Below are 17548 nucleotides of genomic sequence, written 5' to 3'. Positions count from 1 at the left end.
CCTGCTGAATCAGACTTTCAAGTGCTTGAAATTGCTCGGAAACTGGAGATGTATGGCATCAGATTTCATCTTGCATCTGACCGTGAGGGCACCAAAATCAATCTAGCTGTTTCACACATGGGTGTGCTTGTTTTCCAGGTAAGGTGGAGAGGGCAGACTGACTACCTATGTCTGTCTTTCCATTGGCACATCTTATTCCTAAGTTTCTTGTTTTACTGTCAGTTGTCTCTGATTTTAGCACACTTTTATGGTCATTTAAGGCCCCAAAATACTGTTCGGTGCAGTTTGTCGTTGTTGGTGCAGAGAGAAGAGCATCAAAAACCAACAGTGACAGCAAAGTAGAAGGATTTTTGTTGTCATCTTGAAACTTACTTATGTGTTCAGAGAAAATAATCAGTTCGTTTGGTACATCCCTGGAACAGGTCTGTAGTCCTGGAATTTTGGTTCAGTTTACCTTGTTTTAATGTTACAGTGTATTTTTGTTGGGATAACATTGCTCTTAGTGTACAGAAATGCTGTTTTATTGAGGTGATCAGACCAATTAGAATTACTGCTTTTGTTGTGTTAAATAAGCGATTGGATCGGAGTTTTTTTTTAGGAATGTGATCATATTCTTTTCCTCCACCAAAACACACAGGCAGCTGACTTACTAAAATATTTCCATTTGGGCACTCATTTTCCACTCATTTTGTGTTGTACTTGTTCTTTTGTTGCTGCAAGGCAGCTTCTCTTCAGAAATGCATCAGCCAATGCAGCCCTGCAATTCTTGGTCCTCCTCAGTTGCTTCTCAGCCCCTGAGATTTTGATAATTTCAGCTCGTTTGGGTCTTCTGAAGTACTGTTCATTTGTCTCCCTTTGCTTATAGAGGGTGACAGGAGAATTGCTGCAGTAGTGTGTGCTTTGGCAGTCAGTGGTACAGGGAAGAGAGGTCTGATGTAGAGCAGCAAGGTGAAGGCAGAGCCAAGTTTTAGGCCAGTTTTAGCCAAAAAAGTGGACTTGTGAGTGAAAGAGCTTGGCAGGATTCCCCACGTGTGGCAAGTACTCCTCAGTATACTATGCTGAAAGATCGGCTTGGAAGAGTGTGTCTAGAGTTCTGTCCAGAGGAAAAGGAAAGCATATGAAAATGAAATCCTCATCTTGCTCTTACTATAAAGTATCCTGGGGCTGAAACGTTGCTTTCCCATCTGATTTTCTAGATTTTCATTCAGTTTTCTAGTGTCTGTGCAGAGACAGACATCACACACTTGTAGATATCCCTATATGGAAAGATAAAATTGTTTAAAGGAATACTGTCACCAGAAATAAAAATCCAATAAAATAGTTTGAGGTGGTGTGTGCACATGCACATGTCTGTATAGCCACATCAGAATTTTGTTCACTGCTCTTACTTCTGAAAATTTTGCTGACTTTTAACTGTTACAATTTCAATTCAGGGTAATACGAAAATCAATACCTTCAACTGGTCAAAGGTCCGTAAACTAAGCTTCAAGAGGAAAAGATTCCTTATTAAACTTCACCCAGATGTCTGTGTAAGTTTCACTGTAATTGTAGGCTGGTCAGTGTTGAAAAACAATATGTATATTTGATTTTATTATGAAAATTTCAGTGAAGTAGGCTTGGCTTCAACATTCAGTCTTTCCTTTCTCACTGCCTGTCTGTTGTCTTAGATTTTTTGGTTTCATGTATCAGCCTCAGCTTATCCTTGATATAGGCATACACATGTGTGAATATAAGATAGAAGAAAATCAAAACAAAATCCAAATATTTGGTGCATCCTGTCTCAGTACCTTTCCTCTGTAAAATCACAGTGTAATGTTTCCCTTGGATATGAATGGAGGTTAACATTCTAATGAGCTCTGATTCATTATCATCAAAATGAACTAAGGCAACTTAAGCATTGAAATAGTAAATCTCTGATTGCTTTACATGAATATTTCCTCCAGGAAGTTGTTGAATATGTGCTGCTTGAATGCAGGATTTTGTAAAGAATTCCTTCATTGAAAAGAAAGGAAAGAAAGATGGCTGGGATTATATTGTTGGAGGCTAATTTTAAGGACTGTGTGATTACTCTTGCTACAGCATTATCTTTTCTGTATATCTGCATACTAGAAGTGTTATTTTTCATGCTTGGTAGATTTACAGTAGCTTTTTTTGATTGCATATCAAAGTTGTTGCTTCCACGCTGGATAAGTAGGTTGTGTTCAACGTAAGGTTGTATTAAAATAGGAGGGGGGAAAAAAATCTTGGACGTACTTTAGTAATGTGTATCAAGGAAAACTGAAGCAGGGCACACTGCCTGCGTATGTAGTAATGTGTCTCACTATCATAGAATCATAGAATGTGTTGATGCCTCCAGGGATGGAGCCTCCACCACCTCTCTGAGCAACCTGTTCCAGTGTTTCACCACCATCTTAGTAAAGAACTTCTTCCTAATATCTAGTCTAAATCTCCCCTGCTCTAGTTCAAAACCATTGCCCCTCATCCTGTCACTACACGCCCTTCTAAATAGTCCCTCCTCAGCTTTCTTGTAGCCCCCTTCAGGAACTGGAAGGCCACTATAAGGTGTCCCTAGAGCCTTCTCTTCTCCAGGCTAAACAACCCCAACTCTCATGACCTGTCCTCATAGCAGAGGTCTCCAGCCCTCTCGTCATCTTATGGCCCTCTTACCTGCTCCAACAGGTCCATGTCCTTGTGTTGAGGACTCCACAGCTGGCCACAGTACTCCAGGTGATTCTCTGAAATATGCAGTATTTTCGAGTCTTATCTAAATCTCAGGAAGTAAGACAAGCATCAGAACTTCTAAGGAAAACGCATTTTAAAAGATTACTAACTTTATGATGCATATTTCTTAAGGAGGCTTATATTGAACATGTTTCTAAAGTCAAGTGCATTTTAAACATTTTTACAGTTTTAAAGTAAACAAGTGTTTTTTGAAAGCTGTTAAATTATTTTTAAGGCATATGAGAAGTTACTTAGCAAAATACTGCATCTTTTTTTGGCATATTTGCACTCTATCCTCCATTGCCATTTTATATGCCACTTGGCTTCTGCGTTCTGTTCTCAGGGTCCATATCAAGACACATTGGAGTTTCTTTTGGGAAGCAGAGATGAGTGTAAAAACTTCTGGAAAATCTGTGTTGAATATCACACATTCTTTAGGCTTTTCGATCAGCCAAAGCCAAAGGCTAAAGCAGTTTTCTTCACCAGAGGGTCATCATTCAGATACAGGTAGGGAGAAACATAAACAGATTTATTAAAGCTGAATTCCTTATGTCTTAGAAAATTAAATCAAAAGGAAAAAGTATTCTAAAGTCATTCCATCTATAATTCTCTGCTGTGTTGCATAACATTTGTACTTTTGTGGGTTCACAGTGGACGAACACAGAAGCAGCTAGTGGATTATATTAAGGACAGTGGGATGAAGAAAACCCCATATGAAAGGTAAGTACAAATAATTTTTTTAAGGTGAAATGTAGTTGAAACTTTTGCAGTGCCCTTATTTCCTGTATTTCAGTGTTTCTAAATGATACTTGGAGGCATGATCATTTCCTGACTTCTCAGTTACTAAGGTCCACCTCAAATTTAAGTTAGCTGGACTAAATTTTTAAAACCCCTTCATTCTGTGATGATGTAAAGAGGCTTGCGAAAGTTTGAGTATTGCATTATAATGTCGTACACAACGTGCAACTTGATCATCTAAAAGTTCAGTCTATTTGGAAGATTCACTGAAAATGGTAAGGACGTGTCTCACTGGACAGAGTACATAATTGAGCTTGGGATCTGCAAGTCTGAAACTGTGACTTTAAATACTTATTCATTTCTAAACATATAAATAAAGAATGTGCATTTTCATTATAAAATAGTCATTTATTTCCTTTGATATGAAGCCATCCCGTTTATGTGTGAGAATTACAGTCTTTCATCTGAAATATTATAGGAACTTAGGAATTTTAAGAAGTTTGCATTAATCTACTATTAATACATATTTTTAATGTTTTGGACTCCAGTTGAGCTCCTTTTTCTGTACAAAAGATTGAATATCTAGTAAATTATTGTCATAGAATGAATCTAACTACAGGTGTGATGCAGGCTACCTTTCTGGGGTGTAAGATAGAATTTTATATGCCGTAGTTAGAGGGTTGGCAGAATTGTAAGTTGTTTGTAATGTTCTTACAGATTAACCCATTCTGATTTTGAAGCCATTTGTTTGTAAATGTTTATATTGGTGACAAAGAAGTTAAACTAAGTGTGCTATCTAGTCTAGTCTTCTGCTCCAAGTTGCTCTTGAGTTCTCCTTCAGTGGTATGAATGGATCTTGCTTGATTCTATGTTCTGTACATTTCTTACTCTTATTTTGTGTAATTTATGGCTCTTGTGACTTCTTAAATCTTGAACTGCTTATTACAAAACATAATAAGGTACAGCTTGATATGTTTCTGTTGGCTACTAGAATGGAAATAGCTGAATGGGGGAGGAGGAAAGCTGATTCATGTCTTGGATACTCACAGGGTGCTCTCTGTTCTGCAGGAGGCACAGCAAAGCCAGAGCATCCACCCGTGCTTCGAACACCGACGTGCCAAAGCAGGTCAGTTGTGCAGCAGTACTGCAGGCAGGGAAGCTGATCACCAGCTTTCTTAAAGAGTGCTCTGAGTGAACTGCTTGTCTGGTATCACTTTTACTGTTTACTTTTCATCCCTGATGCACAGTTCGTTTCTTTTTGCAGGTGATATCAGTCTTGATACTTGTAGCCAATGTTGTAAAGTGAGTTATATTTTCCTTTCCAGAGTTTAACTTAACTGAAAAGAAAATGTCATATTTTCTACTATGTCATTATTTCAGTTTGTCTTCAGGTACTACGTAACTGCTTCTGCAAAGTCTTGAGTTTATTGTATAGATGCCTTCTACAATCAGTGGTGAGAAATGAGTATTTCACTGAATGCATTTACTTTATGTGCAAGAGGTTAAGGAAGCATCACAGTATTTCACTGTCATTGCTTTGTGTTACTTTCCTTTGTTGATGCTTTTTCAGCAGAGGCTGTAAAATACATGGATTTAACTTTCCATCCAGTTATCAGAATTCAGAAAAAAGATCTTGCCTCTTCCTGGGACTGCTAGATCTGTTTCTATATGCAGTGCTTTGTTTGCTCTAAAATGAGCTCTTTTGAAGCATGTATTCCTTCTGTTATCAGGAACTGGATGTTGTGGATTTATTTGTAATAAAAACGTTTTATCTGTTGTGTTTCTACTTTTTTTCTCCTCTTAGAGTGTCCCATTCACTGAAGGCTTGAGAACCACAGGGTCTCCTGCCTCGACAGCTGCCCCCTTCCACTCAGTTCACTCATCGGCCACTCCTGCTCCTCCTGTCCTGCCCATCTGTGCAGAAACCAGCCCTTCCTCTTTGGATCGACGAGCACCATACATGAGGATTACAGAAAAAAACACTGCAGTGCCGTCAGAAGAAGAGGGAAGGAAAGTGATGCAGCAGCCTGGATCTCCCGTGCTCCAAGGTGTTGGGTTTGGTAGTGTTGCAGGAAATTGTAACCCAGCTTGTCCTGTTGTTGAGAGTGGTTGTGGTTTAGATCTAGACCTAGAAAGGAGTAGTAAGGAGAGCAGGGTCGCAGTTTGTAAAAATGACAATGATGAGGATGACTTCACCACAGGTTTTTTTTTAAGAGCATCAGCATGGCATTCAGGGTGCCCCTCTTTTCACATTGACAAATTCACAATTACAAGTGTCGGAGGAATTTATTGATGATGACCCAGCAGAAATTTCCTTTTTTGCTGGGGGCTCTGAGGCATTTTCATATATGTACAATGGTTTAGAGTTAAAGGGTTCTGATTTTTATAGGTGTGTGTCCGAGTCGCCTGGCTTAACTACAGATGCCCTTCAGCAAAATACAGTCTCTTCTCAGTCAAGCCCTGACAGGTACTCAACTGAAGCAGTAGATATGAATATGGAAGATGAGTTTGAGTTTGAAGAAGGGAGCGATTTCAATGGCAATGAGAGACCGTCAGATACCTCAGAGCTGTTTGAGGTGAAAGCCCAAGCAAGCAGAATGCAAAGCCTCTTGAGCCCATCTGAAACGAGTTCGCTCATCAACAACCGCTCCGAGAGCAGCTCCCTCAATAATTTGCCACTGAACGGTACATCCTCCCTGCATGCATACAGCTCGACAAACCATTCAGAGGCTAGTTCCATGGTGAACTTCCCTGCCTATTCAGTTCGTTCAGAGTCTAGCTCAGCCTTTCAGTTCACAGACATTATTGACCAGCTGGAACAGTTGAGCTATCCACCTACCACAACAGAAGACTCCAGCAGCACAGATGCAGACTCCTGGGACTCTGAAACTGCTGCACCACTGGATGTAAACCTTTTCTTTAGTAACCCTTTTGCTGAAGCCAGCAGTGATAATTTTGCTTTTGACTTTCAGAATAATTTAAAAAATCTCACACAAGAAGACTGGACAAAGAAGGCACATGTCAATTGATTGATTCTTGATTTTTGTGATGGACCACTCTATGCTGTTCAGACTGTAGAAGTCAAAACGATGTGATGTCAGTCATCTTAAGAAGAAAACTAATCCAGTGGCTGGATTTTAAGTCACATAATATAGTTGATCTAATTTTTTTTTTCATGTACTTTTTCAGCTTCCCTCAAAGTATCCTAGCTTTGGTGCTGTATTATACGCATCACACTGCATCCAAAATGTGTTATAATAGGCTACAATATTTGCAAAATTCTGCATTTAGGAAAAAAACACTGATGTCAGAGAAGTTAAGTATCATCAGCTGGCTTATGAAGACATTACAAATTACAGTATGTTGAAAGATTTCTTTGGCTATAAATGTATCTCTGAGAGTCTGATATAATATGCTATTCCTCACACACAAATACAACAGTCACTTTTGCACATGCTTGTTAGCACGTGACCACATCCAGTAAATCAGCTGTTTTTCTGCAGTGCAGTTAAGCCCTTGTTTTGGGTTTTTTGTTTTCACAATCAAAAGAACAGACAATCTTTAAATCAACTGTGAAGGAAAGTTTTAAAATACCAACCTGTGCAACATGTCTGCAGTATATTTCAAAGAATAAATAACTTGGTAGTTTAGAAGAGGGGAATGTGTACACAAACAAATCAAAGTAACAGTTGCCAAAACCTCTTGTGAAGACAATCACTGTGTTTTCTGACTTCGGAGTGCCTTCAGCAGTGCAGCAACAAAGAAGTACTCTTCTGCTTTGCAACAGTTTGGAGATATATGCATGGACTATAAAAGCACTTAATTCATGTTGCATTTTGTGTTACTTCATTTAATCAGTCTGCGTAAAAATGCTTACAAATTAATTCATAAGTGTCCTTTATCTGTGGATAAAGGTGGTGGTAAACTCAGTGATAACTTTCACTTTTTCTTTAAAATGTGGGCCATAGTCAGAAAAATAACGTAATCTGTCTGAAAAAATTGAGACATTAGGAGGAGTGCATAGTGTAGACAACAGTTAGCACCTCACCACTTTTATAAATTTTTTAGTCAGGTGACTTTGACATAAGACTTGATCTGTAAGTTTGAAAGCGTAACTGAAAAGACAGTTACTGAACTGTTCGCATCTAATTTAGCCACATTTATTGAAGTGAAACAGTAGAAGTTGTGAAGCATCCTTCCTGTCTGCCATTCTGATGGATTGAGGGACATGAATTCTGAGCTTCAGCTCTAATAGCATTTTTAGAGTATTTTGCTTTTTTTATGAGCAAGAATGTGAAATACATAATTCTTGACTGAAACTTGATTTGTTATGGAAAGCATCATTTCCTTCGGCCATTTCATTTTGGGACTCCCAGTTACCTGATTTTCAGTCCTTTGTAGAGTGCAGTACTAGTACAATTAATGCCTCAAAAATTACCAGCTTACAGGTACAAGCATAACTTTATGTTCAGTATTACTCATTTTTCTCAGATGTGGTCTTGAATATATCAGTAAAAGACCTTCATTCTTTACTCAAACATTTTAAAAATACTATTATTTCTCAAAATTCCGGTAAATAAAACTTCAAGAGAATTCCTCTCAGTATATGGCAGAACATGAGGGAAAACCTCCTATAGTCACCTGTTTTTTCTAATTTAGTTTTTACCAAGGTATGACTATTCTTCACAGCACTTGCCTTTATGTTGTGGTTCCTGTATTTGAATAAAATCACTGTTGCTCCATGAGAAAGCTGTTGCCTTTGCCAGTGGCAAAGAAAATTAAAGCACATTTTGAGCAAAGTATTACTTCACACCTACAGGAATGTAGATTTGGTCACTCTTGTTTATAAGAGCTCTATGCTAATTTTCTTCAGTTAAATGCATGTTCTTGCTCTTTGTGGAGACCTGTGGAGGAGATGTGGATGTGTAGTGTGACATTTCTAAACAGGCACTTGGAGGAGGTCTTCAGTTGTGTTCAAAGCTGATACCTTTAAATATGATTTCAGGTGGTTTGTCCAATTTCCTTCCCACAACCAACTACATTATGTAACTTTAAAAGGAAGAAGAAAAGCAGGAAAAAGACAGAATTCTGCGTTCAAGCTTTGTTACAGGTGGTAGAATAAGGGACAAATATGCAGATAAAGATTTAGAGAAAGGCTGTTAATTTCTTTGATTTTTTTTTTTTAAAAATCATAATTCAGCTATTTACATATATCTGTCTGCTTCCGATTCATATTCTGTACTTCAGTCACCAGCATTCTCTCTAAATGTGTTAGAATTGTGTATTATGGGAATAAGTCCAACTAAATTCAGTAGATTTTGAAAAGATCTTAGGAAACGACTGCCTGTATTTTCAATAAACACACTTGGCAATCCTGAGAGAATGTTTGCCAATACATTTTATTGCACAGCAGTTACTTTGAAAAGTCATCTTCAGTGTTTTTCGTTTTGTATTTTGCAACTCTGCAGATCTTTTACTGGCAGTTTAAATCTCAGGGATTGAAAAAAACAAACCTAAGTCTTAATGTAATGCCTTTTTTTTGTTTTCTAAAGGAATGGGCGTGACTAGGATCTCTGTCCTTTAGCTTAGGGCAAGATTTTTGGATCCATAGGTGAGGGTGAGGTGGAGGGCTGGGGAGATCTTTGACCTGGGTACAGAGCTGTTCAGATGAAGGTTTTAGTTACAGGTGTCACCAGAAACACTGATTCTTCACATCATCTGACCCCTCTGTAATATCTGGATTTGGGGTGCTTGCATAAAGACAATGCTGATCAGCAGCTGATAAGCTGATATCCGTTGCCAGAAGTGCACACCATGGTGTACTTGCAGGTTATGAGAGTTCAGTGCTGCTGCCTCTTAGTTGTATCTTTGCTGTTGCTAATTGATAGCATGTAGCTGTCATGGTTTCTTTTGCGCTTTTCTCATTTTCAGAGCTATATGGCTGAGGTTATAGTTGAATGCTTAGCTCTGTTTCATTAATGGTTTCCCAGGTAGGCACAAAAGATGAGAAAATTTAACTCATAGAGTTTTCATTCTGGCAAGAACTGTGAGACAAGGTTCTTCATCATTTCCTCCAGACGGATAAGTTCAGATTCACTTTCCAATAGAGATGAAGAGAAAAACAGTCTACCTTCAAGGGAATGGAATGGCTCAGTGCTTTGCAGTGAACTTGAGCACCAGTTGTGAGTTACTTTGTTTCAGTAGAACCATGCCAGGCATCGTCTTCTCCCTTAGCTGTCTCCTGAGGTAGCAGTGGAAGGTGAGAAAAGGAAGAGCTTTCCATTCTCTGTCCATATCGTTTGTCTTTGAGTAATGCAAGGGAATTGGTGAACTCGGTGTGGTGTGGTTATGTCTAGAGTACCAGCAATGCTGCTAAGCATTGAGTGTTACTCCTTGTGGTTTGTTTTATTTTCTTTTTACAATGTTGATGCTACTAAAACTTCCTGATACTGATTTCTTTTTTTTTTTTTCCCTGAGCATACAAATTCTCTTTTCAAGAAGGTGAGTAGTATGCTGGCAGGTGTGGTTTTGGTGCATGCCACCTGGGAGCCTTGTGGACACTTAGCAGTGAAAGCTCTTGCGGGTATTGCATGGCATGAAAAAGCGGGGGAAGTCACATAGGAAAAAAATAGAATATCTTTGTCAAGTATCCCATGCATGCTCAGCTTGAGAAGAAAGCATTTGAGGAGCTATGGCAGGAGCAGATGAAAGCCTAGGTGCAAACCTTCAGTTTTTCATGACAAGTGAGTGGTCGCCCTCTCCCTCTCTTTGACATTCTTTCTTCTGCAGATGCGTTCTTTCACATTTACTTTCTGCTCTCATCTGTGGGAAGCTGGGGGGGGATGTGTAGGTACTTAAATTTCTAGTGGACATACAGTTTTAGTGCCATGTTTTTCCAGAATGGAGAACCACTGGGGTTTCCAGGCTTATTTTCCAGCACCAGACTGTGCAGCCATCAGCTGTTGCAGTGGTTACTCAGTAAAGGGAGTGTCCTGAAGCCATTGCTCCTGCTTCTCGGTGAAGTAGGACTGTTTTCCATCCTTCCACTTTTCTGTTTTCCTATATTAACAAATACATACAGCTGTAGAAGGTATATCAATATTAGTAGCTTTTCAAAATAAGTTAGGATGATGGGTTTAGGTCTTTTGCAGTACTTGACTTGTGCATTGCAGTGCAACTAAAAGACACTAAGAAATACACATCTTGAATGGCCAATTTAATCTGCACCTATAGTCCTATATGCGTATACTTAATAACAGTTCTATGCTTAAACACATTTATTAGATGTAAAGCACTACATCAGAACATTTCTGATCTTCGTGTATGCAGTTACTGGAACCCTTAGTTTGCACAAGACATGGGTCATAGAGTATTCTTTGACCTATCACCATCCAGTTAAACTTTGATAAACTTTACTAGCCTGTCTTATCTATTGTGTGTAGACTTTGTAATTTTAAAGTACTCATTTCTTATTCAAGTAATACGTGCTGTATATTTCCTAGGACTGAGCATATTTTATTTTAGGATGGAATAGGGCAATATATTGATCTGCTCTTAACTTTCACTTTAATTTCCAGTGAATTTCAGATAATGCCTGGATAATGCCAAGTATTGAACTCCTTTTTCTGTGTATACATGTGCTGTGGTTGTAGGTGATTTTGTTTAAGGGATTTTTTTTTTTGTGATGGCTTGGTTTTGGTTTGCTGTTGATTGGTTTTGGTGGTGGTAGTTTTTGTTTAGTTGGAAATCTTGATAAGGGTGAGGTTTTGTGGAGACATTAATAAAAGTCACTATAATTTTATGCTTTTTCATGCAAACCTGTCGGTAAGTCATTCCCATTATTGTCATTTTATAAAAAGCTCTAAACCATAATTATCGGGTATTGATTGAATGAATGATAAAATTTTCAGTGTAGTCTTTTAGCTGTCATTACCTGTAGTTTTTAGTAGATCTTACATCATACTTGTCACAAATGCTATGTGTATATGTACGGGTTTGCATATACACTCTGTATGAATAAGGGAAGACTTTACAGATCCAAACATGTATCATAAAATCCACTTAATTTAGTTTTGCTTGTGAGTGGCCATAGGAGTAGTCCACTGGATGAGCTGTAGCTTTGCTGATTTCAAATCTGGAGCACCATTAGTTGAACCTGGTTTGTGGGGAAGATGTTGCTATAAATTTGCCAAAGTAGCGATTTTCTGCTGCTACTCAAATGGCAGCTGAGAGCGTGGCTTGCAAGAGCCCTGCAGATCAGTAAGAAACACAAAACGCCCATTTATTAATACATGCAGGGCTATGTGTGCTTTGGTTAGAGTGACTCCCTGATTAAATAGGTGCTACCCTTTTCAGGAAAGGATTACATTAAGAAAACAAAGAGGGCCGGCATTTCTTAATTGTTCTCCTGAAGTTGTTTTTTTAATATGGTAAATGTTTCATTGAATTACATGTTGGGATTTTTAATATCTGTGTCTCTTCGGTTTGCTGGTTATAAACCTACAAATTTGTACTAATAATTTTAATTGTTTATAAAATAAAATAAGGAAAACTTTGATATAAAAGACACCATGAGCTTTTTAACTTTATTTTTCATTACCCTTGTGTTTGAAATAGAATAAATACTTGTTCTCCTAGCCAAGGCATCGTAGAGTTTTATTATTAGATTTCTCCAGGCAGCTTTCCTTCTGTACCACTTTGCTGAACATAGAGCACAGCTGGGGCAAATATTGGTGTGTGGTTTTCAAATTACTATTTTGTGCAGACTTTTTGCTTGGAGTACAAATAGAACTAAGTTCAGATTTCATTAGAGGAATTACGTTTATTGTGGAAACATTTTCTTTTAAACTTGGTATGTCTGTCAAACTCTTTCCTGTATATTTGTTTTTATTGGAAGCCTGTCCTTCATTGCAAACATAGGGTATGGAGAAAATTGCATGTTTTTTAGGTTGGAAGTTCTCCTTCAGGAGTCTGTGAGCAGTGTATGGGTAAATCCTGTTTTCTTGAATCATGTAAACCGTTACTTTGAAAAGACAATAGTACTTGCATAAGTAAATTGAGCAGGTTTCTGGGTTAGTTCCTGGGGTGTATTAGAAGGGGAATAGCTAGTAGGTTGAGAGAGGTCTTCCTGCCCCTCTCCTCTGCCCCGGTGAGGCCACATCTGGAATATTGTGTCCAGTTCTGGGCCCCTCAGCTCAAGAGAGACAGGGAACTGCTTGAGAGAGTCCAGCACAGAGCTACAGAGATGATGGGCAAAGGCTGAGGGAGCTGGGTCTCTTTAGCCTGGAGAAGAGAAGGCTGAGGAGTGATCTCCTAAATGTTTATAAATACGTCAAGGGTGAGTTTCAGGAGGACAGAGCCAGGCTCTTTTCAGTGATGTCCAATGACAGGACAAGGGGCAATGGGTACAAGCTGGAGCATAGGAGGTTCCACAAAAATATTAGGAAAAGCTTTTTCACTGTGAGGGTGACAGAGCACTGGCACAGGCTGCCCAGGGAGGTTATGGAGTCTCCTTCTCTGGAGACATTCAATACCTGGCTGCACGCGTTCCTGTGTGACCTACTGTAGGTGATCCTGCTCTGGCAGGGGGGCTGGACTAGATGATCTTTTGAGGTCCCTTCCAACCCCTGACATTCTGTGATTCTGTGATTTTAAAAAAATTATCCTCCATATTATGTCTGCTGAGTTATAAAACAATGAAAACATTCACTCCAAACAACTTTGCTTTTCAGCAAGGAGGAATTGGCAGAGTTGACTCTGACTCCTTTAGAATACCAGGAGATTTTAGAACATAGTGTGTTATGTCACTTTATTGCAGGGGTTGTATTCGATTAGCTTTGCTTTGATTGTTTTTGTTGCAAAGTTAAACCAACTTTACATAGGCTTACAGAAAATACACACCTGACATAAATCAGTGATTTGGGCTGAAACCCCCTCCGTGCATTTCAGCAATGCTGCAAACAGACCAAAGTTGTAGCTTGTCAATACAATAAAGACATTTCTGTTTAACACCATGACAGTATAAAAGTTGACAAACTGCGATCTCTAGCAATGGATACACATTTTTTCTTGGCTTCAAAGAGCATAGCCTTTACAAGGCGGGGACGGTGGCAAGAGAAGGGCAGTCATTTTGAATCCTAGATGTAACCGTAAAACTGAGTCCAATGTTAGGACTCTCCTACAGTGCCATGTGTAGGTGTAACTTCACAGAAACATACAGTTTAACTGGGGCACATGCTAAGTGCTATAAACATGCTCTAACATTTAATGTGGTCTGTACCCATTCGAGGATGAGAAACGGATCTTGGAATTTTATTAAATCTCCTAGATAATTTTTAGTCTCCTAGATATTTTTTTAAAGATTCCCTATCTCCAACTGTCCCACATTATTTTAAAGGAAAAATTTGCAGAGTGAAATTGTATTATTTGTGATATTTTGAAATAAGTAAGACTGAGGATATTCCAGGATTTCATTTGTATTACATTAGCTTGTAGAGCACTTTCACTCTAGGAATAATAATTTGATCTCTGCATGTGATGGGCTGAGCAGGGCACTGGGCAGGAGGGAGCTCTGAGTGGTTTCCCATTGTTTTCTGGTCAACCCCTGTAGGGCTTTAGCATGAAAAGAATCTCACCTGTTTGAAGCAGTAGTAGTAGTAGTGATAATAGTAATAAACTTGTATCTTTAAAGGGAATCAGCCAGTGGAATGCAAGGGGCACTCCCTTCTGATAAGGAGCTGAATTCCTAACATGTGAACCTTACATAACCTTTAGTACATCTAATAATGCTATTTGTTTGTGGGATACTATTTTTGTTGTCTATCTTTGAATTGCTTTAAGCAAGCATAAAGCTTGCAATACCAGTACTTGCATTTTATTTTTATCGAGCTTTCCACTTAGATCTTGCTTTCACTGTAGATACCGAATTTAGATTGAAGAATGGAAATATCTTTTGAAAAAATAACACAGAACTGGTGTCAAAAGCTTATTATCTTACTGTTACACTTGTTATTGCGTTGCTGTGTAAACCAGATGAAGTCTGCTTCTACTTAACTTTTAGTAAAATCCAGTCCATTTTAATATAGTTAGCAAAACCTGTATTCTAATAAACCGACCTAGTCCCCTAGTGGAAGCACTTACCATTTAAAAATTGTATTAATCTGGGAGGAAAGCCCACAGAGCTGTGAGCTTCCCTTTTGATTAAACAACGGATAGCCATTGATCTAGGTAATGTAGAGTATGACAGATCCTAGATTTGATATTTTGTATCTGAAAATCAAACTCATCTTTTCAGTTAGCATCACCATAGTTGCAGTGGCTTTTTTTTAGTCCAGATTCACTCAGACCTGGACCACATCCCTGTTCTTACTGGAGTTGAATGTTTCCTATAGACTAGAATTTTTACAGAAGAGAAGGAATTTTGCTTTGCATTTCTAACAGTAGTGACAAAGAGATGGCAGGGGAAAGTGAAAAGCTTTTTTTGAATGTCAGCCAATATGCTTCTGAAGGCACACAGAAAACTGAGATGTTGAAGGTTTAGCATGCTGGTTTTCCACAGCCACTTTTAAAATTAAAGCTACAATTAAAACTCAGATACACCATTTTAAGTCTCTTTTTCTAACCGTTTATTTTTGTAGATCAAAGGCATGAAATATCCACTCGCTTAACTATTGTATAAGTATGCTTCGATTTAGCTTGTTTAGTAACTGCAAAAAAAATCAGTATGCATTGACATCTTCTAGTACTTTATTAAAGGCATCATGTGACTAATTACAGCGGAAAGTTAGACATTCCTCATAGTTTAAATTATAAAATTTAGTGTTATGATTTAAAGAGTAATCTAGGAGGTTGTTCTCTTGTTACTCAATTCTTTCTTTTTTTTGAAGGAAATAGTTGTAATTTTTTATCTATCAGTTTATTTTACTCTGATCAGGAAGGTTATTTCATCTTCCTTGCATGTCACATGCTGCTGTCCCTAATGTGGGACCAAAAGTGGCTTATGGTACTGTAGTAAATGGCGAGTCAGACTTAAAACCTCGCCGCTCTGTGCTTTCTTCCTTGTCTTCTCTGGCTTTATAGATTGACGTTGTGTGAGAGTTTTCCAAAATTTTCCTGCACTACCCACATCTCTGAACTTTGCAAGGGGTAAAGAAGTGTATTCCCTGTAAAATGCCTGACAGAGGTGATCTCTGCTTTATTTCTGTTAGCAAGACAAATAAGGGATTTTTGGATGTACATTAAACAGGTGTATTGGATATATATTTTAACAGGTGTATTGATTAAAAAAACAATTGTATGTTAACTGTATTAGTGTTAGTGAGAGGGATAGGATTTGCGTACTCTTGAAGAAAATACAAAGTAGGGTCATGGTTAGAGAACCTGACTTAAAAGTTGTTTTGTAATCCTATAATGAACTTATGACTGATTTTGTATAATATTCTAAAAACTTCAGATTTGAGTACGAACCTTCACATCTATATACACTGAAAATCCTCCCAGTAAAAATTAGAGGGGGCAAACATTTGTATTAAGTTATAATTTTATATATTGGATAGAGGCATTTTTATACCTGGACAAAAGAAGAGGCAACATAAACAATAATGAAACAATTTAACAATATTATACAGTAGCTGCGAAAGTCGAGGCTGGCATCCTCACTGAAGTCCATAGCTGTGTTCATGCAAACTACAGTGTTTTTGCAATGTTTTACTGTTAGACTGGATTTATTTTTTTGTTTCCCAGTTATACGCATGTTGGTGGTCTTATTAAACTGTGGTTTTGTTTGCTTAAGGGTACATGGTTATAACTGCATAGTGGAATTAACTAAGAAGTATTAGTATTCTTAAAGATCTTTGAGTGTGTGGAATATTACACCAAAGTGACACTTTTTTTTTTTGATGTTACAATGTAAAATTGCCGTTGTGTGCGATATGAAAGCAGAAATTCGTTGTGTACAGAATGCAGTCATGACTGTAAGGGTCTGGTTTACATCAGCAAATACCCATGATGTTACATGGAAACTCTGACTCCTGCTTACAGTGAGGCTTCCCGATTTGGGATGTTTGTATTATGACTTACATATAGAGAAAAAAATTCCACTTAATGCAGAATGTTGAAGCAGGGAAACAACCCTCTCAGAGAGTAGTCTCCTTAAATAAAACCGGATAATGCTGCTGCCTGTGGAGCAGGGAAGGCGTCAGTGCACCGGAGTTTGTTGTAGGAGGAAATCACTCATATGTTTTGATCTTTACACCAGTAAAATATTTTTCTACATAAAATAAATTTCTACATAATTGGGAGTTTTCTACATTGAAGAGCTGTTTAAAGCAGCAACAGCTGCTCCGACTGTTTCATGGATTCTTCCTTTACCATCCTTCCCCAGGAAGAGAGAGAATTGCTGTCCATCTTACCTGCTTCAATGGGAGCTCCTCCCTTATTGCTCTAGTGGAGAAATACTGTTGGATTACGAGAATGAAAATTTCAATACACTCTTGTAACATGACCTGCAAGGATGTGCCATCATACTGATTTTATATCAAACAATTAAACTATTGTTAGCAAAAAAGCTAACCTGAACTGCTCCGTGATATTTCATAGTCCTTTCTAGAAGAGACGGTTTGGAAGTCACATTGACCTTAGAAGATCCCTTCGCAGAATTTGCCGTTTAGGTTGACAGCCCTATTACAAATTGCAGCTGTTAACAGCTTCTTCCTGAGTTCTTTGTTGCTTTCATCCTAGGAAAATAAACAGCGGGCTACTGGGTATCCTTCTGTAGCTGCCGGCGTGCAGGGGAAGGGCACTCCTGCCCCCAAAGAAGCAATAAGGCATTTGCTTCTGTGGGTTAGCTCCCTCCCAGACTTGCAGAGAGGGCAAATGCTTCAGCATCTTGGGTTATGTTTGTTGTTTCAGACTTGAGGAGCTGAGTGTGCCTCTCATTTTCTTGAGTCACTCTGGCTTTAAGCAACAAGATTCTTGCTGTCAGACACAAATGAGCAAGTGTTTGAAATTAATTTAGTGGTCAACTTTTCCTGTTGGAGGTGATAAAAACCAGAACACCTCCATTGAAATAGGTAGGGAGTGGAGTTTGTAG

At 38.4% G+C, this 17548-nt stretch overlaps 1 protein-coding gene across 1 annotated transcript in view; it reads left to right on the top strand.

Moving 5' to 3' along the window:
* The window catches only part of FARP2 (FERM, RhoGEF and pleckstrin domain protein 2), a gene marked incomplete at its 5' end in the record, with an annotated part of 60693 nt that overhangs the window by 19836 nt on the left and 23309 nt on the right, over positions 1–17548 (top strand). The window contains 7 exons of the mRNA XM_009869668.1: positions 1–138; positions 1434–1529; positions 3065–3228; positions 3373–3441; positions 4528–4585; positions 5264–5509; positions 6194–6200. The exon at positions 1–138 is cut by the window's left edge and continues 1 nt beyond it. Of these exons, the coding sequence (XP_009867970.1) occupies positions 1–138; positions 1434–1529; positions 3065–3228; positions 3373–3441; positions 4528–4585; positions 5264–5509; positions 6194–6200 (778 nt within the window). The remainder of the gene's footprint in view (positions 139–1433; positions 1530–3064; positions 3229–3372; positions 3442–4527; positions 4586–5263; positions 5510–6193; positions 6201–17548) is intronic.

The sequence above is a fragment of the Apaloderma vittatum genome, unplaced genomic scaffold (assembly GCF_000703405.1).
Source record: "Apaloderma vittatum isolate BGI_N311 unplaced genomic scaffold, ASM70340v1 scaffold20035, whole genome shotgun sequence".
Lineage (NCBI taxonomy): Eukaryota > Metazoa > Chordata > Aves > Trogoniformes > Trogonidae > Apaloderma > Apaloderma vittatum.
Note: the sequence above shows the minus strand (reverse complement) of the source record. Positions and strands in the feature narration are given on the sequence as shown.